This window comes from Falco naumanni, chromosome 9 (genome assembly GCF_017639655.2).
Source record: "Falco naumanni isolate bFalNau1 chromosome 9, bFalNau1.pat, whole genome shotgun sequence".
NCBI lineage: Eukaryota > Metazoa > Chordata > Aves > Falconiformes > Falconidae > Falco > Falco naumanni.
Window position 1 is genome coordinate 40,513,346 of NC_054062.1, and position 23,601 is coordinate 40,536,946.

Here is a 23,601-nt window from a genome sequence, read left to right on the forward strand (position 1 = left end):
CTCTTACAGACAACTCTCTTTTCCTAATGCCTATGGTCAGCTTCGGTTTGTTTATCATGTTTGAAAACTCCCCTATTCTTAATCCACTGAGCTAACCAGTAGCTATTTTTTTAATTGTCAATTAATCATCCTTGTATCATTGTCCTCTTGCCACTTTCGTGGCAAGTTTTTCTTTCCTCTAAGTCCTGATCTGGAGTCTGCCGTCCCTTCATTAAAATAATTTCCTGTCATCTGTTGTCTAAAAATGCAGGTCATGGTGATGTGGTTGTGTTAATCTTACCATAAAAACCCAACAAACAGTGCCCCCACCGCCACCACCAAACAAACAAACAAAACAAAAAAAAGCAAGCAACAAAACAATTTTGTGGGGTGTTTTAAAGAAATTTATACCAGTAGTCAAATAGTTGGCTTCTATTTGAGAGTTGATTTAGATGGAAATTTACTAAAAAGCTGAGGTATTCATTAAAAAAAAAAACAAAAAACAAAAAAATCCACAAGCCAGTAGCTTAATCGTCTTTCTTTTGTGGCTTGAGAAGGAGGTCAGGCTTCCTGACTTATGCAGCCAATAGAATGTTTTAACCCATTATCCTTTTTTAATTTTTTGCTTCATAGTCTAAAAATGAGTCTTCCAGTCAAGTGTGTCGTCTTTGAATATGCAGGTGGCTAACTTAAGCACATATTTGAAGAAGACAAGTATGAAAATGCCTTCATGTTAATACTGTGTTCACTCTGGAGTCAATGATCTCTGCACTTGCCCGGCTGATTTGTCAACAAAAGTAAACTCTGGTAAGCACAAGGATACCAAACCTTTAAAAGTCCTGTCTGGATGAACTGCTATCCTGCTTTTACTACCTACCAAATCCTTTTCCAAGTAGCTCTATGGGTTTTGTTCCAGTGGAAGCTTTCTGTCAAAGCTTTAAAACAAGCAAAGCATTTTTAAATATAAATGTGTGTGTCCCCTGTCTGTATTGAATTGTGGAACTCAGCTGGTAGCTGCAAAATTGGTGTGCACTAAAGATGGGATGTTTCTTTGAGCTACCCTGACCTAGGCAGCATGCTTGGCTTGGCACTGCAGAATGCTGCCACCACAAAAGTCCGTAACTGGAGGGCCACTGGTAAAAACGTCTGGGTCCACCCCAGTATAGTATCTTTATACTCAAAGAACCCAATCTTACAATGTGATGCTTTTATTCCTTTTTCACATTTTACCTCTTGAATTTTTTCTTCTTTTACTTCACTCATATTTGAGCAGTCTGTGGGATAGAAGAAGACACTGAGCTTGTGGGCACTTTGTGCTACTTGCCACAGAGCAGTGCAAGATGTGGCTTCATGCTAGATGAATGGGGAGACCTGGCCCGTTAATCTCATACGAAAATCAGCACTTGTTAGGAGTAGATGGGAGATCATTTTTAGTTGTTTGCTTTGTTGGATTTTTCAGGATGGAGAAGAACAATCTTTTCAGCAAATCAGTAGCTGAAACTGCTTTGTAGCTATTTCAGAGGATGCATGTTGTCTGCTTGTCAAGATGATGTCTTAAGTGCAATCTGTATTTGTACCGATGTGGTTTATTAACAAATTTGTAGTTTAGTGTTGATTAGAATACATGTAGGTGGGGAGAAAACCCCTTCATGGCAGGATAGATTTTTATTAGAAAATGCTACCTTAAAAGGGCATAAAATACATGATAAGAATTTACCTCTTTAATCAAAAACATTGGGAATTTTAAATGTATTTAACTTTGGCAAATTTGTTTTAATTTTTTTTTTTTTTTTAAAGCATGAGGATAGACAAGTACACCATAGTAATTTAACTTCTTTAAAATTAAAGCTTTGGGATATTTTATTTGACAGAAGAAAAGTTCAGGACATGACCAGACATTGAGATTTTGGAAGTTCAAAACTACTCTGCAGTTCAGATTTGGTTTGGTTTTGTTTTGTTTTGCAGTACTGTTTTGGTTTACTCTAATTATAAATTTATTTTATAGTCAACAATGACAGCAGACCAATGAGCTTGCCTTTTTGCTGTAAGTTTTATTTGCTTGCTTGGTTTTACCTATTTACCGAATGCTGAACTCTGGTCTGAGGTCACAATATTCTTCAGGGTTATCTTTGAAAATAAACTGCATTTTCACCAATATTTTTTGAATGTTGTAGACATTTTCCTAATGTCTAAATGTGTAGACGTAATTTGTCTTAACAATATTACATTACTATTAAATTTTTGTGGTATGTTTGAAGTACAACATAGGCTCAGAAGCAAAAAGACTAGGCCATTTCTAAGATCCTTGCTTACAAGTACTAGCATAGGGTGCATCTTACTGGGTTTGATCAATCTCTTCCAGTGTTCATGTTGTGCACACACTGGAGTGAGTTGCAGGAGTTTACAAGACAGACTGTGAGTGCCTGTGGTCCACAGAGAGCTAAAAGGTAAAATTGTCCTGAGTTCTTGGTTTTAAGCTACTATTTACAAAATGTGAAAGTTCATATATACAGTCCTTCCTAAAATCTTTTCCATGCCAGTGGTGGGGGTATTTGCCATGGGAGGATACTCTTTTGCCAGGGGAAATGGGAAATTATTTACATTATAAGTGAAGAAAGTCCGACAGAACAGTTTTTCTAATTAGGTACAATTTCTCACAATGGAAAGATTTGGGAACGTGCGTACTGATACATTTGGAGTCCAAACCATTGGGTTACCACTTGAAAGACAATCCCATTGCTGCTCATAAGCAACTAATCAAAAGCCAAACACTTCCAGAAAAGAAGCATGAAGACAAATCTAGGGTAGTGCTATGTTTAAACACATGCAGTAGGATTGAATACATCACAGATGAAGCAATAGTGAATTGATCCATTGTATCTATGGAAAGATATCAGTAAAACAAAATGTCACTATTCAAGTTTTAAATAATAGGAATCCACCCATCGTTGTCCCAGGTGGACTCCGTTTTGCTACAGAGCCCTGCAGCAATTCAAAGCATACTTTCTCTCCCTTCTCCATTTCTGCCATAGCAAAAGTAGTCATGGTGTTTCCATCTGGTGCTTTCCTTTGACTACTTGAGAGAGTTCTTTTGTACCCACGGCTAAAGGACAGCTGTCCTACTGCTGGTCCCAAACTAAACTCCACAGAGATGACAAACAGGTAGACACCTTTATGTGGTGCTTTAAAGTAGCCATGTTCAGGGAAATAGCTGTTTCCATAATTGAGGTAAGTTTCATTAAACCTCAGAGTTTTTTGTTTATCCTTTCCTTCTGAGAATCCCACGTGGAATGCCACAAATGAATCTGAAAAAGAAAGAGGAACAGGATTTTAGCAGTGAGCATTCTTCTTTTCCCAGGATTCAGGGCTTCGACTTATGTCCCACCTTATCAGGCCTGATTTCTGGAATGCTTCTTTGTAGAGCTAAAGATGTGAAATGGGTATGTGCCTGGGATTCAGTCAAATGATTCCCTGGAAATACCTGAACCACTGTTCTTGGAAAGTATAAAGTTGAGACCACCCAGGAAAAAGAGAAGTAGCACTTTTTGCTGTCTTAAAAATAAATTAGTTTGAAATACATTCTCTGCTTATTCAGTCTTAACTGCAGTTCTGCAGCACAGATGCCTGAAAGGGCTGGTTTTTGCTCTGTCTGTAACGATGGCTAAAATCATAAAACCCAATGCTAAAACTGCGATGGCTCTAATTACCAGGCAGGTGCTTATGGCCACATGTTTAGTGGGAAAGGGAAACGGCCACTCACAGTGAAGTATGAGCTGAAAACTTGTCTCTGAAGCTTAGCTGTAAGAGAGAGTGTTCGCTCTGGCAGGTCCTCCCTGTTCCACTTGTGCAAATTATAGCAGTTCATTTAATGTATCTGTCTGCATTAGAACAGATTTGGTGCTTTGAGTATGCTCCTTCCAGACTCAAGTAACAGAGGAAAAGTCAAGACCGGGAAGCCTAGCACCCCCTGTCAGCTTCAAAAGAGAAAACTGCTACTGTATTAACATGAGCATCTACAAACAAAATTTGTGTTCTAAACATCTGAAGCTCAATTAGTTCAAGGCCAATTTCCCAGCAGCTATAATGGGTGTAATTTTATTGGCCTCAAGCAAAGTGCAGCAGTGCATCGACTTGGTTCTCACTCGGAACTGCTGATTTTGATGGAGGGGGGAGGATGTAAATAACGCCAGCATTTCTCCCTCCAGCATCCCACAAGGTACCTGACAGGTCTCACAGCTAATATGCTCTGTGTGTGGAACTTGGAGCAGGGCCCAGAAAGAAACCAGACCTGCACATGAACAAGTAAAAGAAAAGAACCCACCTTTTTCCAAAAGCTCTGTCTGCACTGTATTTCTTCCACTTATCACTTGGGTATTTTCTCTGTGCTTCTCAGGCTTTTTCTTGTCTCTTTGCTTGCCTTGACCTTTCTGTTGCCTTCTCCCCTTTCTGGTTAGCATTGACTGAATCTTTGTAATATCCAGACTTACATTTGAGGCAACTAATTCTTCGTTGCTTCCAAATAGTTTTTTAAAAATTAGCAGATGTTCTTCCAGCTTCTGCTTGATGGTTGTGAAGTCTGCTGAGAGAATTTCCACAGAAATGTTGAGTGGCTCAATTACATTTGCTATTGTATGATTGCAGCAGAGATTCATGTCATTTCTGGATTCATGCCTCTTGATTGCCAGGCTCAGGTGTTTGATATCATTCTTCAGAGTCATGATATCATGATAAGCTGAGCTATCCAAGTCATCTTTGGCAGCTTCATAGTTAGGTTCCATATGTTCTACAATGCTGCGTTGACTACTAGCTTCATCTAGAGTGGAGGATGTTTGCATTTCTTCTTTGGGATGCATGGGAGATGTACGAGCATCGTGTTTTTTCTGTTGACCTCTCTCCAACAGGTGAAAACTCTTTATAAGAGATTCTAAAGTCACATTTTGTTCTTGGAGTTTATCTGAGATGTGTCTGAGAGATTCTTGCAGCTGAAATACTGATGATATTAGGATACTAGGATCTTCTTCAAACAAGACTTCCATAAATTCTTCTCCCAGTAAAGCCTCCAGTGCTGCTTCGTGCCGCATGGCATCTTCTAAAAGTGAGCCAAAAGAACTGTTGAGAAATTTGATGTGTTGATGAATTTCTTCATCTTTCTTCTTCAAGAAGCCTATGTCTTCTGAAAAAGCCGTAACTTGTGACTGAAGCTGTCTGTTTTCTTCTTGACGGAGATTAAGGGACTGATGGATAGATGGAAAAGCTGAGGAGAGCTCTTCAATTTCATTCCTCAAGAGATCTCTGAATACTGACTCTAATTGCTTCATATCCTTTAAGTTTGATTGGGTGCCTTCAAGGGAATAAGTGATATTCTTTAAATCTTCCTCCAGTACGTCAGTGTCAGAAGATAATCTCTGGCAATTACATTCCTCCATGTACCTCAACAGATCTGAATAGTTTTCCCGAAGATTTGAGAGAGTATAGTTGAGCTCTGCTATCTGCCTTTCCATTGCTGCTTTGTTTTCTTCCATAATAAGTGATTTCTCCATTAAAGTTATTGTAAGATCTTCTGGCCTATACTTTGAGATATTTTTTTTTAACTCTTTAAACCATCTCTCTAAAACTGCAATGTTCTGAAAGGCCACATCTGACTCCATGTAAAGTTCTTTAAGCTGCTTTGCATGCCCTGTCAGAATGTCGTTTATTTGTCTGATGGTTAAATGGGTATTTTCATCTTTGGGACCATGATGCGAGGAGAGTTCTGTTAAATTTTTTTTCAAAATCTCAAATTTATTTTCAAGATTGTTTTGTTCTTGTTTCACATTTGCTATGCTGTTGTTCAAAGATACAAAATGAGACTGCTGTATCTTATGAAACTTCTTGAGCTTTGTGTCAGTATCTGCCTTGATCGTGGTGAGATTATAGTGGGTACTGGCCTGCTGCATTTGCAATTGGTTCTCTATATCTCTTTTCAACTGATCGACTTTCACGATGTTTTCTTGGACTTTTGATTCAAACTTAGTTCCCAGCTCCTGGAATTCCTTCTTGGGCACAGTGCTCTCTTGGAATCTTTCTATGCTTTTCTTGTTGACTTGCACATCATGGGACAGGTTTCTTACCATGGTCGAGAGGTTCTGTAAGCTTCTGTTGAAGCTTGCCCACACTGGGTTAAAATGTTTCCTTAGAAAATTCTCCACGTGGGGAAACAAAACTTGCTGCAGAAGCCTTTCCTGTAGATCTGTTAACACCGTTGAAAAAAATTAATTTCATTAAATTTAAATTCTGCTTTCGGAACACATCTTGGTGTTGCCAGAGTAAGTTAAGTATGTATTTTTCTATAGTAACTGCCATATTACTCCCCAGAATCTGACCGCATGATAAATTTTGACAATTGCAAAAATAGCCTAATTTTAAATCAAGGTTACTGTGAAGCACATTGTGTCTTTGAGTCTGCAGGCAATAACTTAAATATGTATTGACAGCCCTGTAAGTCATAAAAAATACTGCCCGTTTTCACAACAGTTCTTAGCTGGCAGGCTCCTGCTTATTTGGCTGTCTCATAATGTTGTTCTTGTTCTGATGCTTTCTACAATGTACCTTCTACTTCACAAAGTTATACAGCATCTTAACAGCTGAATAAGTAAACCAGAACCAAGTCACTTGAAAAATCTGTGAAGTATCTGTACTAGGTAGGAGTTTTAATAAGGTTTGATTTCTGTCTTTAATGTTCAAACTTGAATGCCTGCAAGTTCACTGAGGACAACAGTTTGTATCCCTGGCAGCGCTCAAGGCCAGGCTGGACGGGGCTTTGGGCAACCTGCTCTGGCGGAAGGTGTCCCTGCCCATGGCAGGGGGCTTGGAGCTAGATGATGATTAAGGTCCCTTCCAACCCAAACCATTTTCTGATGATTAGAACATGTTTTTTGTGAGACAGTGGCTCACATTAGTAGCTCAAATTCAGTAGCCTTGTTTTTTTCCCAATCCTGTATATGGCGGGAATAATGTTCCAGGAATGGGTTGAATGTTATCGGGTTTTTTACATACACCAGTCCAGTATTCCTCCCCTCAGAGTACACAGCATGAGTATGAAAAAAGAACAAAACCCAAATCTAAACTCTACATCCCCATGGAAGAGAAGAAGCCATAGAAGCAGAATAGTAAGCTAACAGATTTTAAGTATGAGCAACCTCTTTATTCTGTTGTTAAGGCATATTCTGAAAAGTACAAAGGAATCTGCCTTCCATTGCATTTCCCTTTTCAAGTTACTCTTTAATTACGTTCATTCATTTGTATTGGAATTGCAACCGTATTTTTTTCTCTCTTTAGAAGCAACCAGCAGACCAAGGACTATCAGGGTATTTCTGTTTTCAAGTTTTCTTTCTGATCTGCGTGGTTGTACAGGGCCTATTGGCAGGCTGATAATTCTGGGTCAGACCTCTCACCTGAATTGCTCTGGTTCACTTCTAACACCATGCTTGTACCGTTGTTTTCAAATATTCTCTGTAAGTCACCTAAGTTGCTGACTGCTTGATGAATATCACTTTGAAGATCATCCAGTAAAGCCTCATGATTTTGAATGACTTCCAACATTTCTCTTGATTCCACTGATGTTGACACTAATCACAAGATTAAAAAAACAAAATCATGCAATGGAGTGCAGCAACCAGGTGACAGGTATTCCTACAAGATCTCCGAGAACACCTGTGTGCTTTTTGCTCTGAAAATTTTGCACTGACAGGAGGTTTGTTGATTTATAGCACCTTAACTCGTGGTTTCCTTGCAAAGAGTTTTTTCAACAGTGATGAAAACCAAATATATTTAAATATTAACAGAACTTCAGCCACAGTAGCCATGATGGCAGTAAAATGCTCTTCACTTAAAATCTCCCCACGCCACAAAAATATCCTGGAATAATGACTCCTTTCCAAGCCATTGACTTAAAGGGTAGCAAGGTTTACCAACCCAAAATAAAAGGAGAAGATGAAAGAGCAATTGAGATGTTCCACTAAGCATACACATTAAGCATAGAGTGCCAGTGTCATAGCTGAGAGCTGCAGAAAGTGGTATATCCCAACTGTGCCATCCTGGGGGCCTCTCGCCCCCCAGGGTTAACTTTGACTTTTAAATCTAATGTTTTATGAACTTAAGTCATTTAAAGAAACTGCTTATTCATTCGGTGTTGAGAGCATAATATAAAGACAACTCTTTCAGAGCTGCAGTACTGCCCTAAAGCCAATTGCTAGAAGATACTTCATAGCACTGCAAGCCACACCATTTCCCAGAAGGTAAGGAAAGGTCCTTTTTGAATACTTGGAGTGCCTGAGGTACAAATCTATGGTACCTCATAATAAAAAAAGCTACTGGGTAGCTGCTCTGAAATAGGATTTTGAGCGGATTGTTTTTCTGGTAGACTTCTAAGCATGGTATGCTTTCCTGTGAATCCTCTTAGTAGAGCAAAGGGTTAAACTTGCATGCCATTGAAGTTTAATGCTCTGTACCAGCTGGCATTCTCACTGGGTATCACTGATGACCAGACCAACTTTGAAACTTTTGCATGCTTTGTCTAGAGCATTCGTGTAGCGATACAGCAAAAGCCCTCATTCATGCCAGTAAATGTAGTTGTATACAAGCTTTCCCAAATAATGCTTTCACTAGAGATATTGTCCATAGCTTATCATTGTAAAGTTGCAGCTAAAAAATCCATCTCTCTCTCTCGTCAGTGGCTGAGAGGTAAAAGAGTGGCAAGCAAAGTAACCTCAAGCACATACTGTGGTTTGAGAACTCCTCTTCTTCCTGTCCTTCAGTTTGACTTCCTGGCACCAGAATAAAATTGGCATCTGTAATTGAGACATAATACATCTGTGAAAATGTTTTAGACAAACTACTACAATTTAACAAAGCAGCGCAGGGCAATTTCATGTCTAGTATTACTGATGTGGAGACAGGTTTCTGCGTTGCAGGTTTCTTGGGTAAAGAACACCTTGTCTGGAGAATTCACTTTGCTTGTGGTACAGCATTGGCGTACAACTGCATAAACGCTCGTGCTGTGCGGTGGTGGTGGTGTGTTGCCTCATGCTGAGTTATTGCTCCTAGGAAATAAATCTGTATGTATGTATGCTTGCTTTTCTGGGGGGTCCTATCAAAAAATCTGCAAATTTCTCTTCCTTGTTCCACAGTTATCTGAACATTCTGCTGGCACCGGCTACAGTGAGTGATGCTGTACAAACGAGGAGATAAAGGTGGAGCATTTGGGTTTGGTCAATGAGCGTAACGAAGGAGAAACTAGACTAGAAGCACTGCATTTGGTAATATCTTTCCAACATTATAAATGAAGGTCAGGCCAAGGTATCACCTGGAGATAAATCTACAAATAAAAGCTATCTGTGGGGGAAAAAAAGCTAAACCTTACAGAGATAAGAGACATTCCCATTTTATCTGTGGAGTCTGTAGGTGAGTTCGACATACGTTGTGTGAAAATTTTCACACAGATGTTTGCCTTTTTTGTTTTGATTGCATTAATTGCTATTTTATCCATTTTTATCCATTTAAATTCTTTTTCTGCTTTTGGAGTATTATTTGCTAAATCCTGCCCACGCTGTGAAACACTCCAGTTTTTAAGCGATGTTCCCCTCTCTGACTTAGTAGCTGCACTCACCATTATTCAGCAGTGTAAAGAGTTGTAGTAGTTTATTGTATGTAAAAAGCTATCGCTAGAGCTTCCGTGGAAGTAACAGCCTGGCCTCTGTTCTTGTGTTGTAGAGCTGCTCCCCGCTCTAGGAGCCGGTGTCTGTGCAGACAGGGGAAGCAGAGAGGAGGCAGCAATGCAGGCGGCGGAGTGAGCGCTGCCTACCTTGTTTGAACTTGGATGCGTTGTGATTTCCCTAGCCAGATGACTTCATCCTGTAAACTGACCGTAGGGGCATTTCACATACTAGTGTTACTTTCTGATGTCACCAGTTTCTACCTGGAATTAGACGTTCCTAAATGGACTTGTACATCTGACAGCTCCTCCCCCCCCAGCCTCCCCCAGCAAATTAATACCTTTCTCCATGTGTAAAGATTACAAAGATGCTACCAGCAAAAGAATTACAGCTAATTACAGCTACTTCTTCTTTCAGGGTATCCGTGATTTAGGGCATAGCAGATTAAAGAAAGTAAGGCATCAGTTCTCAAAAAGAGGAGAAACAAATAGGCAAACTTTTTTCTTGCCACTGTGACTGGCATTTAGTCTTTAATTCTCATGCTTGTTCCCTGGCTTTCCTTACCACGCTGTTCACAGTCCTTGCCAATAAATCCAGGGCAGCATTTCCACTGTAAAGACTTCAAAACCTTCTGTTTCACTTGATAGACTGGCTTCAGAGCTTTCCTGTACCTGGGGAGTAAGGGTCTGGGCATTAGATTGCAAGTTACAGTCAGCTGGCATCATTCGGACTAGCAGCAGTTTGGTTCCAAGTGTGTCCTAGACAACTAATGCAGAATGCAGTTAAGACATTTGTCATAAACTGTATCACTGCTGCTTAGTAAAACATTTAGGCAGTCCACAGTGATTTATTTTTTTCCCCTACATAAGATTGCTTTTCAGGATTACTGTCTACACCAGGAGGTGTGTACACACTCTTACATGCAGACAGCATCTAAGTACTATTCAGTGAGCAGGGCTCCAGTGCTCTGCCTCACGCTTGATTGTTCTTTGGTAGAGGTGTTTTTCCAAGTACGTTGACACTGATCTGATGCAAGTCTGAGAAATGTCACAGATGGCAAATTTATGCAACTATCAGTAATGCAACTGCAATGTTTATTGTAATACAGTCCTTTTCAATCAAGTTTGGATGGAGCTTCAACTTCTGTAATATTCTGATGAGTTGTAGAGAAAGTTTTATTTTTAAACAAACATCCCAAAATGTCACTGGTACCAAGGAAGATACAAATTTGTAAAAAGTCCACTAAAATAGTTGTGAAACTTTTTTTTCTGTTCAAAGAAAGAGGAATTAATTGTATTAACAAATAACAAAAGCATTTTTGCAATCAAGTAACTACATAGATGTGAAAACATAGGTGAGTATTAAATATTATTTCACTTCATAAATGCGTTGTGACTCAGTGTCTCCCAACATTAAAATTGTATCAGCCCTGGTACCTTAAGGTACACCGCTGGCTTTCACCAGTACTCTTTGGGCAGCCAGTCCTTCTGAAAGAAGAGTAAGCACTTGGCCAGTTGCCCATCTCTGACTCCTGCCACATAAATGGTTTTACTGATGGCTGCAGGCAGAGATTTTTTTTAACTTACGCATGTGTATTGTGACCTGAAAATCATGGAAAACATGTGGTCCCTGTTTGTGTCTGAACGAACATGTGAGAAGATTTGAAAAATCACTGAATCACTGTGTGGTCCTGTACTTGATGGCTTAGAAAGGCAGTTGTTCTCCCAGGTTACTGAAATGCCTGATCACCTTAGGTGCGTAAGTCAGACCCTGCATCACTTTGGTATTAGGCTGAGCTGATGCTTCAATTCTTTTTGAAATGTGTCACTAAATACTTTTGAAACTATCATTTAGATACTTCAGATAAAATTCTGTTTTCTTCAGTGGTTTTATTTAGGATACTTACATGATCTTCTGGCAGTCTGGTGCTCCATTTAGACAGGGCTGTTGGGAATTGATGATGTACTTCTCCTTCATGCAGGCTTCTATGTATGTTACCAGCCGGGACTGCGTGAAGGAGCACCAGTTCCTAGTGGAAGACAGACATGGGAAAGGAATTTGAAGTAGGTCATCTTAAGTCTCTGCTTGTAACAGTGCCAAGGAAGAGTGAAATGCAGAGGGCCCTTCCTTTTTTTTTTTCTTTTTTTTTCTTTTTTTTCTTTTTTTTCTTTTTTTTCCTTTTTTTTCCTTTTTTTTTTTCCTTTTTTTTTTCTTTTTTCAGCTTGATGATGAGGAAAATGGAAAATGTTTGCTGGCTTCTCCCTCCACTCCCAGTTCATTTGTTTTCATCTGGGATGTTTATCTCGGTGTGTTACAAAAGGGTTGATTGTCTAAACTTTGATGCATTATAGTTCCATTTCCAGTCCTTTCATTTAGTGGGAGAAATTTCCAGTCCATGATAACCTGCAGGTTAATGTCACTTTAAATGTCAAATTGCCTTTATCAGCATGTTGCCATTTCAGATGCCTAATGACTGACTCATCAGGTTGAGGCAGACTGCCTCTGAAAACTTAATCTGACAAAAACTCCATTAACAATCAATGTCTTCCTAAGTATTACTTCAAGATAATACAGTAACCGGTTGCATTTTATTAGTTAGACTAGCTTTGAAATAATTTCTCCTATCATCTGCAGGAAAATAGCGCTGGAAAAGTGAGGGTTGTTTTCTTGGGTTTCTTGGGTTTCTGCTTTACGCTTCTAGCAAGGACAAGTGAGTTGTACTAGTCAGGTAAATTTTACATGTCAGAATTATATAGGCATCTATTAATCCCAGAGTGTAGGTGAATCTCTTCCTTTTCAAGAGTTTAAAGTCAAGACATGTTGTTTGAAGTTCAATGGTTAAAATCCAAGATCAGAAGTGACAGTTATCCAAGACCAGAAGTGAGGAGTAATAAATATAATGGGAACAACTGAACTTTAAGCAGTATATTTTTAAGTGGGAACACAGGAACCAAATCTCTGATAATCAGCATATATGGAAAAAAATTGCCTGTCTGAGAGAGTTGCAGAAATATTGGGGAACTGAGTCCTGCCCAAAAGCAGAAGCTGTGGCCATAGTGGCCAGGCAGCCAGGAGAAGGGGAAGAAGCTGCAAAGGAGTTGGAGGCATCAGGCTGGAAAGGGCAGACAGCCTGGGCTAGCTGGGAACACTTCACCAGGCTTGTTGGGACATAAACAGCCTTTTGTGTTCCCCTGTTTTTTAAGGAAAATGTGGTTACGATTTCAGCGGACGCTCATGCAAGCAAAACTCTTCATCTGTTAGAAGCAGGGGCAGGAATCTGCCGGAGCCTGTGGCGCTGGGAGGGCTGCGCAGGAAAGCAGGCGGCTGCAGCCTCCGTGGTGATTTCAAGCCAAACCAGCTGTTTCGATGAGCTGTAGTTTTAAGGCCTTTGCAAGTGACTGGGAGAATTTTATCCCATTTATCAATGGGAGCCTTGTTTCCTGTGGGACTGAACCAGAACACAAATTCTCAAATTTTTATTAAATCATTAATCTTCGAGAGTCAAATGCTCTGCTTGTGTCACCGGGCAATTCAGTTGAAGCCACAGACGAACACACGTGCCCTGGCTGATGTCTGTCTCCAAGGTGCCCATAAGTCTGCCAGGCTTTGTAAGGCTGCATTGCTTGTCAGTGGTTGGTTTAAGATGAATATCTCTGAAACAGAGACCTGACTTGCGCCTGTATTTAGGCTGTCCTCTCTCATGTGCCCAGCAAGCCATAAATGGGAGTGGGTTTTCCCCCCTCACATCCTCTGCTTTTTTTTCTGGGGAAATAAGTGACTGGGCACTGCTGCTGTTGGAGTTCGCTGGCATCATTGCTAGGTCTGCCCATGGGATGCCTGCCAGATCCAGGCAGGAGTCTGCATTCACTGTGGAAACCTCCTTTTAAAATAGGCTTTGTTGGCTTTAGTGTTTTGTTCTTTCCTAACGAAAACAATCCACACCCCATGAATCACCATCTGGGCTGATTTGTTTTTCCCACCATACACAGCTTCCAACAGGTCCTTTGAGTCATGGAAGCCACACGAATCTAAACCAAATGTTTACATGCATCAACGTGTGTGTGAGCAAGAATGGGGCATCGTGTGACTGAGTACTTCAGCTGTGTAGCACATGTCAATGTGCACACACACATAACGGAAAACACGAGGATTCCTTTTCAAAACCTGTTAATGTGTTGGAGGTCTCTGGTGGGCTTCTCACTCATAGAAAGGGGTTATGTTCTATCAGAAATTGAATTGGTGGTTGATCCCAGCTTGGTGCATACTTTGGACAGTTATTAGCATGCAGAATGAATAGCATGAAAAAAAGGGGAATTTGGTACGCTCTCAATAACAACTTCCTTTAACGGTGGGCATATTTCTTTATGTCCATTTTTCTTTAGTGTCTGGTCACTAGTTCTTTCTCGCTTGATCTTAAAAGCTTATTTGTGGAGATGAAGGGCTACATAACTTGAAACCACTAAAAGTTACTGTGGTTAAAATCAAAACATAGTATTAAGTGAAGCTTCCCGAAATTTATTCTTTCATCATATAAGTAAATGAGGCATATCTTTCCCATCTTTAATAAGCTGTGATATAGATACATGTGCCCAAAGAGGAAACTTCTATTGCAGTATTTTTTGCACATCTTGTCAAATGCTTCCTTTAAGGACACTTTGCTATCTGTAACTAAAAATACTCCTTAACTGTATAACCTTGAGGGAAAATATGTCATTCTTGAATGTTAAGTGAAACAATGTAAAGACTGATCTAAAGTTCAGCGAGACATGCAGGAGTTCATCTGCTGGCACCAGTGGCTCTGGATCAGGCTATGAAGTTTCAAAGAGCTGCTGTTTTCACGAACAGCGCTTTATTTAGCTGGTTTCTGAATGCAGCAGCTTTGTGTTCTGCTTCTGCATTTTTCCCCCTCTTTGTAGTTACGTTGCTTCATTCACTAAGTATATAACCAACTTAACACCCTCTGCTTTTATTCTCTTTAATACAGTTTGCTTTTGAATCAAGCTTCTGCTGCCAAGGAGAGAGAGGAGTAGAAAGAAGTTGCTGGTCTGAGCAGAGCAGAAGAGCTTTCTCTCCAGTCTGGGGAATGGTAAAGTTTATCACATACTGCAAGTTGGAGCAACACTTGAGGGAACCCTAGCAAATCCAGGGCTACAGATGTTTCATTTATTCAGTTACTTTTCCTGTTTTACATTCCAAGCATATTAATCCTTTTTTTAAACCAGAAACAAAGTATCTGAATGATTTTCTTTGATAGACTACGTGTGTGTTTCCTAGGCTTTATTCTAATCTCCTTATTGAATAAAGTCTTCACGTGTCTATCCTCTTTTGCCTTATTTTGAGGCAAGTGTATTCTTCTGTCTGCAGTTAAATACATCTGATGACAAAGAAGTCTGTATTTAAATAAGATTCAACAAATCTAGGTTAGCTCAAAGCTCCTTTTATTTGAACCTTTAAGATCTTGAAACTAAAAACTGATTTTAAAATTATTTTTTTCTTATGTTAGATATTCCTTCTGATTTTACTGAAACACAGGTTCAAGGCTTATGTCCAGCTGTGGCCCCGCACGGCCAGAGGGACGCAGAGGGTCTGGAGCGTGTCCAGAGTCGGGCAGGGGCTGGGGAAGGGGCTGGGGCACCCGTGGGATGGGGGGCGGATGGGGGGGGGGCTCATCCTGGAGAGGAGGGGGCTCAGCAGGGACCTCATTGCTGTCTATGACTACCTGAAAGGAGGCTGTAGGCCAGGTGGGTGTTGGTTTCTTCTCGCAAGTAACAAGTGATAGGACAAGAGGACCTTGGCCTCAAGTTGTGTTAGAGGAGGTTTAGGTTGGGTATTAGAAAAATGTCTTCACAGAAAGGGTGGTCAAGCACTGGAACAGGCTGCCCAGGGAGGTGGTGGAATCACCATTGCTGGAGATGTTTAAAAAAGCACATGGATGCAGTGCTTAGGGACAGGGTTTGGTGATGGACTTGGCAGTGCTGGGTGAACAGTTGGACTTAATGATCTCAAAGGTCTTTTCCAACCTAATTGATTCTATGATAGCAAAATGCAGGCAGTTCTACATCTGATTGCAGGATTTGGCTGGACCACCTTATATCATAGCAAACAAAGTAAAACCCACTGAACCAGGAGAATAAAGCGAGATGGCTGGTCTGCAGTAATTATCACTCTGCTTAGATGAATATGGGGTAGTCCCTTTTTTTTCTATACACTGCTATGCCAACAGTTGCAGCATGATAGTCAGTGCGAGGAATGCCCCCCAGGTCAGCTAAGTACTTACATACTTTATTTTTCTTAGTTACATGTTCTCATGATGGGCACTGCAATGCATAATTTCAGACACTTCCTAGGTCAGTGGAATTTTTGCCTAAACAAAAGCTTCAGGATATTGTTTTTCCATAAGTTTTGCTATTCCTTTGGCTATACTAGTACAACTGGGTTGTCCTTTACATCAGTTTTCTTGGGTCTCTATTCGGAAGGAATCCAGTTTCTGTAGTTACCTTGAAAGCTCCTGTCCAGCTATTCCTGTGTCTACTGCTGACGGAGTGCAAAACTTTTCAGGTCCATAACACTTTCCTTATTGATACTGTGCAAAGGGCATCAAATAAGCAATTATTGCTGCTTAAATGGGCTGCAGTAGAGAGGACTATGTTCTTCCAATTTAAACAAGCCACTTTCTATTGACTTCTACAGAATGACTTTTGATTTATACCATTTGAAGCAGAAAACAAGAATGAGGCTTTAACTGTAGAGTAATCTATGTTCTGTTTTTCCCTCAGTGCAAAATTCTCACTGACAAGAAAAAGCAGCCTCAGTAAAACAGAGGTAAAATACCACATTTAAATTAGTCTAAACTAGGACTGTGCACATCATTTTTAAGACAGACCTATCTTTTTGTTTATTGCAGGAGGTGTTCAGCTGTTGAACAAGGTGCTGGCTCTCTGAGGGAGCATGGAATGTATGCCACGGTGTTTTTAATTAGCGGGCAGCAAGTGATCACTGGTGATCTATCAGTGAATTTCCAGCTCTTCCTGAGCAACCAGCAACCCTGTCTTACAATCTCACAGCAGAAACTCTCGTATTTCTCCACCCTTCCCTTAGCATGAGTAGAGGTCCCTCTCAGGCAGGCTCTGGGATCTTCCTGTGACTCGTCCCATGAACCACCCTGGTTGTCACGGGGTTTTAAGCAGTCTGATTGATTTGCAGTTTACCTTAACAAGCTGGGCTGAAAAGAGTGGCAGTGGTAGTTTCAAACAGGTGGATTTCTAGACACTGCTGGAAGCCTTCAGAGCCCTGAGTAATGCTGCCTGAAGACCACTTCTGTTCCAACAGTGGTGCCAGTTAGTCTGTTATCAGCTGGGACTTGTGCTGCAGAATGCCCTAAAAAATTAGTGCAGTGAAGGCTTTCTGAGAAAATCCAGTCCTTAATCTGGAGCCTTACTGGGAGCAGGAGCTCAAGAAAAAGCAGGCTTGTCTGGGAGCTGAGTTTGAGCCAAATCCAACTGTTGCTACTTCAGGGAAATAAATGCAAAAGGTTTTTCCTCTTCACAAAGCATCCACAGCCATTACTTCATTTATATTATCCTCCCTTTAATAGAAGTTCTACAGCCTGTTCAGAGGGCAGCTTACACTTGGATTTAACCTTTTGATCCCTGCACACGCAAGTTCACCCCTAGTGTAGCATGCTCGCTCCTTTGTCAGACCTTGTCTTCAAGTAGGAATCGCAGCCGGTAGCCACCTGATAGCACAGCTGTGGTGATACCAGCGAGTCCAAAATGCACAGGAAGACCAGCTTCCCAGGTGCCACCCACTCCGGGCACAGGTGATGTGCACCAGGGTTTGCCCTAATCACGTTTTGGGCCTGCGTGTCATTTTGCTGAGGGCTGGCTACCAATCACGTTCAAGGGGTGCTGGCCCGTGCAAGTGGGACGGCTTTGGATCCACGTGGTGGTAGTGCCGATGGTGGTTCTGTGGCTATGCTGAAATATGTGGTCCCTTGTTACCTGCTGAAAGAATGAATTGCTGCAGCTCACACTAAGGAGCAGTGAAGTAAAACAATCCTGTGGGCACAGTGTTCGATGACTCCTGCACCGCATGCAGTGAAGCTGTGTGTCATTTGCATCAAATGTGCTAATGGAGAGCCATTCCGCCTGCAGCTGTGCAGCTCAGCAAAAGCCAAATATCAGAGAATTTCCTAAAGTTCTGAAAGGAGCCAAGTACCTAACTTTGGTAGGAAACTGTTGCTTCTGTTAATGAACTTGGCACTGCAAAAGCTATTGTTGAGCACTCAATGGCCATTCCACTAGATTGCAGGATATCAGGGGCTGAAGATCCCATTTAGCTCATTTCATCCAAATCTGCTTTATTTTAAGCGTATGTGCTATGCCCCTTTGTTGGGAAATTTCAGTATCCCATAGGCTTCTTGAGAAAGTCCCTGTCTAATTTTGAAGCGATAGATGAGTCAGTGTGAAACTGGTCTTTATTAAAGCAATAGATGTTTTCCTGTAAAAGCGGACAAAAAAAAATATGCTATTAAGATTGAGCATTGTTCTGACTTTCCTTAGAGTAAGACTGATTTGGGTTTCCTCTGCTTGTCTGCACTTCAGAGGATAGTTGTTCTGTATTTTGACACCCTGGGTAATCACAAAGAGAGTCCTGCTTCTTTGTGGCTGTCTTGGTGCTAAATTAGAGGAAGAGGTGAGTGTTTCATTGAGATAACAGCACACCTGGCTGACATCAGAAAGCCTTCCTCTAATCAAGGGCGACTTCACAGAGTCGTGTGTCCAAACCTCGAAATATGTTAATGCAATTAAGGATTTACTTATGCTGAAGACCTCTGCCTTTCCTACTTGTAGTTCAGGTAGTGGAGTCTGGGGAATTTTTTGCTTTTGTTTTTTCATTTTTTTTTGAGATACATTGTAATTTTAAGAAAAATCCCAATAGATGACAGGCAGAGTGTGTTTGTGGGTTAAAGAGAAAGAAGAAAATATAAATCACCTATCCAATTGGAGGGCAAATCCAAAACAGGGGCTACTTGGCAATGATTGCACTTTTGGAGAGAGAGGGAAGTTCTGTGAGACTTTGCCACAGATGGGGAAACCAGCTTTAGTTGCTCTGCTACTTCCCATTTTATCACCACAGTCCATTTCTCCCTTACTGGGTTAGCCTTCTGTTTGGGGACCAACTCTGTCTGTGTGGTTACTGAGGGGAGGAAGTTAAAAATAACCTCTGCTTTTTCCTAGGATTATTTTTAACCTGGAATGCTTAAGTGATCTGGTTTACGGTGTTGCTTGACAGACAGGATAGGCCAACTGAGGGTACAGGCAGCTTTGGGCTTTGCTGTCAGAGCTAGCACGTGATGGGATTGCATCTTTTAGATGCTTCATTTATCTTTTTTTTTTTTTTTGTTAATTAAATATGAACGCAAGTACATGAAACCTGAGTTGTTAGCCTGACTGTTGTTGATGCTGTGGGCACGTGGATTAGATAAAGGCCAGCTGGCTGCAGTTCTGCTCAGCCCTGAGAAAAGATAGGAAGGAGCCTTGGGGTACACTGCTCCACTAATGGTGCTTCAGTGCGTTGCCTGAAAAACCTGTTTATAGGGAGAGAAAACAAGCGCTTCTGAGTGTAATTACAGTAGAGGCCTTTCCATAGATCTCTGATCAACAGAGGTAAGTTCATGGCAAGGGTATGGAGAAGATAGCATGTTCTTCCCAGGGTCAGGGAATCTTTCCTTTCAAAGGCTGGGTCACCATGTTCCTGGCTCCCATGCAGCTGTGTGGAGAAGGACATGCGTGTCCAGTTCTTTCTGCCCAGGTCTGAATTGTAGAACCTAAGGGAGGGCATGCAGCTGTATACTTAATGGCCCTCTCCTTCAGCTGCAGCTCCCCTGAGGTCGGCTCAGCACCATGCCTTGCTCAGGCACACATCATTACCAAGTGTTTGGTAGAAGCGGCTCTAAAGAAAGAAAAATCTCCAAGGTGGCTTGTCAGTTCAGGGCAAGTTTTCACGAGCTATCAGGTGTGTCATCCATATAGCGATTGTCAGGCTAACAACAGTGGTGTATTGTCTCATTGATGTATTTAATTATCCCTTTCAATATGACTTGTGATCAGACAGCATTTGAATCGGTTCCAATAGTGGTGACTATTAGAGTAGGGAATGAGCTAATGCAAGCTCTTATTTGATATTTACTGGGTCACTTGCAGAACTTCCACATATCTGGTCATAGCCCAGGCAGCTTTTCAAGCCTCATTTTAGCTGCCTGTATCCATACACAGGAAATCCACCAGTAACAGCAGAGTCTTCCTATGAAGTTTTGCATTAGGCATCTGTTTTATATAGGAAATGAAGAGTGAAAATGTATTTATTTTGGGTATTATGCGTGGAGTATTTATGAAATCCAGAACCTGTTTTTACTGTTCTTACCCTTTATCTTCCATTGCTAAAACAAATGCTAATATAGTCCAGCCGTTTCACAGTACAGGTCTCTTCATATACTTGTGCTTTCATTTCCCTTTTTAATTCTGCTGACAGTTTGTGTACACATGGATCCATTTACCTCAACCATAGAATAAAATATCTAAAGTCAAACCAAGCAGCTCATATGAGGGCACAGTTGCTGGGGAGAAAAGAATAAAAGATGATTTCGCTGGGAAAATTGGCCTCTTGATAGTTTTGATTTTGTAAGTAATGTGTACAAGCACTTGTCAGCTTTGAATACACAGGGCTTCAGCTGTTTGCTCAGATACAAACAGCTGAGATACCAAACTGTTACCTAGGTTTTCCTCTAAAGAAAAGTTGGAACAACTTTATTATCTCTTTTTAAAAAGGTCACCTAAAGACTAGTGTCTTCTTGCTGATTTTCTTGTCAGAATAATCCTGTTATTGTGAGATGAATTCATTACTAAAGTACCATATCCAAGCTGGGATCTAATGAGTCATTTCACCTTACATGTTGAAACAAAAACCAGAGGAATCTGTCTGACTAATTGCCCTGGATATATTAGTCATGATGTCTCAGTTATTCAGATAACTGCACTAAGAAAAATAATACTGTAATTTTTTTAGAAAAATCTTACGTTATTTTGTAACAGCCACTGCTCCTAATACACAAGAAAAATAGCAAGAGGTTGGAAAAAAACCGCATCATTTTTGTTAGATAATTATGAGAGTCAAAACTTTATCTCACAGACAAAGTTACCATTGATTTTGTTTGGGTTTTTTCCAAGTTCTGAAAACTAAGTGTTTCTGTATTTCAAAAGCAAACTGTAAGTGGGACATAGTTTTGGTAGAAAATTCTTGTTTATGAGCCTGGGCTTTTTTTATGGCATGTCTTTATCTCCCTATATCTCTTAATTCCTGATTAAATCCTGCTTTTCTTCTTGCTCTGCGCTTTAGAGGTAGAAGCCCAGTTCCTCAATGTTTTTTTCCAGGGTATGTGTCAGACTTATAGGGAGGAAATACCAGATTGATGACAACTTCTTGTCTATGCATAGCAGCGTACTCCAGCTATGAGCACCTGACATGCATTTGAGAAATTTAGGATCTGAAAAAGTACATTGCTTCAACTCTTTGAATTTTTAGAATTTCAAATGCGCTTACAAGGGGAACTGTGCTGTCTCTTTTTGTTCACACTCTCTCACCTCACTTTTGGACATAATTCCTCTCAAAGTGCCAGATTTCTTTCGTAAGATGGATCACCTTCCTGGGCTTGTGTGCACTATAAATGTGACAGCTCTAGCAAAAGAACATACACCTTAAAGCTACAGCCAGGCTAGATTTTGATTGCCTGTAGTCATCAACATAGCTTTATAATTGGGAAGAACTCTATGATTTGACTCATTATGCAACTGTCTCCATAAAAGGAGGAAGTATTTATCTTCTTGGGAGGAAATTAGGATGAGTAATAGCTAGTGCTGAACAAAGTTACATAGCAAAGGAAGAAATCCCTATTAGGACAGTGTATTACAGTGTCTTGCTGACCCATAGATACACTTTTTTTACACTGCTAAATGTGCGTAGTATTTATAGTTTTCAGAATGCTTTTGGCATTTCACCCAGCAATCAAATGATTACCACCACCTTGCAGTATAATGTGGCAGTCCACAGTACCACTTAGGCTTTGTGTTCCTTCCTCTGATGGTGTCTGAAATGCATTAACCAGGAGTTGGTGAATTAACAGGGAATGTCATTATCAAACACTAGCCATCAGGCAACTGGAAGTCAACGCTTACAGGCTTTAGAAAATTACTTAAGGTTAATGGTGGGAGGTACAGATTTGTGGGAAGGTGTGGTACGAAGCACAGCAGCATTTTAATACACTCACCATGCTGCATGCAGAAGGGAGGCCCTAATTTTACACATAGGTGAGATTAGAAACAATTTTGCATACTACAGTTTGCATGGAAGGGAAGCATGACATGAGCAAGGTTTTGTAGTCTCTTTCCATCTCCCTTTTTCCCTTTCCTCAAGAGCATTTAAAGGGAAAAATACCAGGGCATCCTAAAGCACTGAGCTGTGAACAGCACTCACTGTGCTGCTGTTTCAGCTCTCCCAAACAGGGCTCTGCAGTACCCATCCATCAGGGCTATAAAAGATTCATTCACTGTCCTGCTTGGTTTTCATCTATTTTAAACATTTAGAGACCTACTTATGTGCCCTGTAAAACTTACAAAAAATCATAGTGTTTAGAAATCTTTCTAGTGAAGTACATGCCTTTTCCATTCAGCATGGCTACTTTTGTGCTGTAGATTGCCCCGAGAAACATTTCACGGTCATGAAAACCTTTTGTGGGGGTTGAATTTGTAGTCATTTTCATGCTTATTTATTATTCTTTACTCTCTTATATTTATTCTTCACTATTTTTATTTTGCTAACATCCTGCCGTTCTCTTTCTCTCTCTCCATTTCCAAGGCCCGAGTCTGTAGCCAAGCACATGCCGACGATGGGCAAAGGTTGCCATGATCAGCAAAAATAATCAGCATTAATTTGTGATGAGAAAAAGTTAGTAAATGGTTTTTCTCCAGTTCTGCTTTGCCAGAAATAGCATTTATTTTATGGTGCTACAGCAGAACTGGAAGGCTTTGCATCTGCCAGGTGTGTCCAAACCCCTAACCCTGTTTTGCCATCTCGGACTAGGTAGAGAGCCAGTCCCATCTGTGCTTTCATCCTCCACAAGCAATTTCTGTTTCTGTAGTTAAAACATTTAAACCTCTCCTTGGATATAGACTGATCCCTAAAATCTAATGTATTTTAAAGAGAAACTTCTATTGAAAATGGTCATTTGTCAACAGGATACAAAGGGTACCAGACAGGATCGCACTATTGTTACGTGTAAGACAGACACATTGGGGTACTTACCCGTTTCGAGACTGTGAGCTTGCAGCTTCAAAATCCTCTCTCTCTTCTTGATGTGGGGAGGTCACACTTGAAGGGTAATCTTGAATATTCTCCCTGAGCCCTTCTGCCTCCCAATAACCTTGTTCCTCGTGTGACAGAGGAGTCCTCTGGGGGTATACAGAGGTCTCGTAAATTTGTGGCTTTGAGCTGTGCACTGAACCATCGTGATATCCATGATGGTCCGAGTGTCTGGCCAGCTTTGCCAGTCCTATTGTATTATAGAGGAACAAAAGTTTCACTAGCATTGTGGGTTTCTTCCCACCTAGTTACACCTGTCTCTTGTTCTCTTCTCTGAAGCACAGCCTGGATTAATTCAGGAATGCCCCGGCAACATTCTTTAACTGGAAAGTTGGAAGAAGGAAGGGGGGGGGAAAAAGTTTAACAAAGAGCGGAAAAAGCTTTCGACCCTCCCAGCTACTGTGGAAACGTCCGTGGCTATTGAACAATGTGAGTCTGGTTCCTGTGTGGGGCTCTAGCGTCTCCAACAGAGGCGGGGGGAAAACGGTGGTAGGAATATAGCTTATTCAAGGAA

At 40.8% G+C, this 23,601-nt stretch overlaps 1 protein-coding gene across 1 annotated transcript; it reads right to left on the reverse strand.

The window, feature by feature from the left end:
* Positions 1–1,821: 1,821 nt before the first annotated feature.
* MMRN2 (multimerin 2) lies at positions 1,822–23,525 on the reverse strand. Its single transcript, XM_040606829.1, has 7 exons — positions 23,031–23,525; positions 11,578–11,700; positions 10,236–10,342; positions 8,739–8,807; positions 7,413–7,586; positions 4,301–6,208; positions 1,822–3,284 (listed from the first exon to the last, which is right to left on the reverse strand). The coding sequence occupies exons 1-7, from the start codon at positions 23,312–23,314 to the stop codon at positions 2,896–2,898; spliced, it is 3,054 nt and encodes a 1,017-aa protein (XP_040462763.1). The 5' UTR covers positions 23,315–23,525; the 3' UTR covers positions 1,822–2,895.
* Positions 23,526–23,601: the final 76 nt, after the last annotated feature.

What these genes read in the sequence shown, in the direction of transcription:
- MMRN2 (XM_040606829.1), bottom strand. Translation starts at nt 23,314, where the DNA reads ATGCTAGTGAAACTTTTGTTCCTCTATAATACAATAGGACTGGCAAAG. An exon ending in AGCTCACAGTCTCGAAACGG is followed by an intron (nt 11,701 to 23,030) that starts GTAAGTACCCCA and finishes GTCTTCCACTAG; the next exon opens with GAACTGGTGCTCCTTCACGC. An exon ending in GACAGAGCTTTTGGAAAAAG is followed by an intron (nt 3,285 to 4,300) that starts GTGGGTTCTTTT and finishes TTTCTTTTTCAG; the next exon opens with ATTCATTTGTGGCATTCCAC.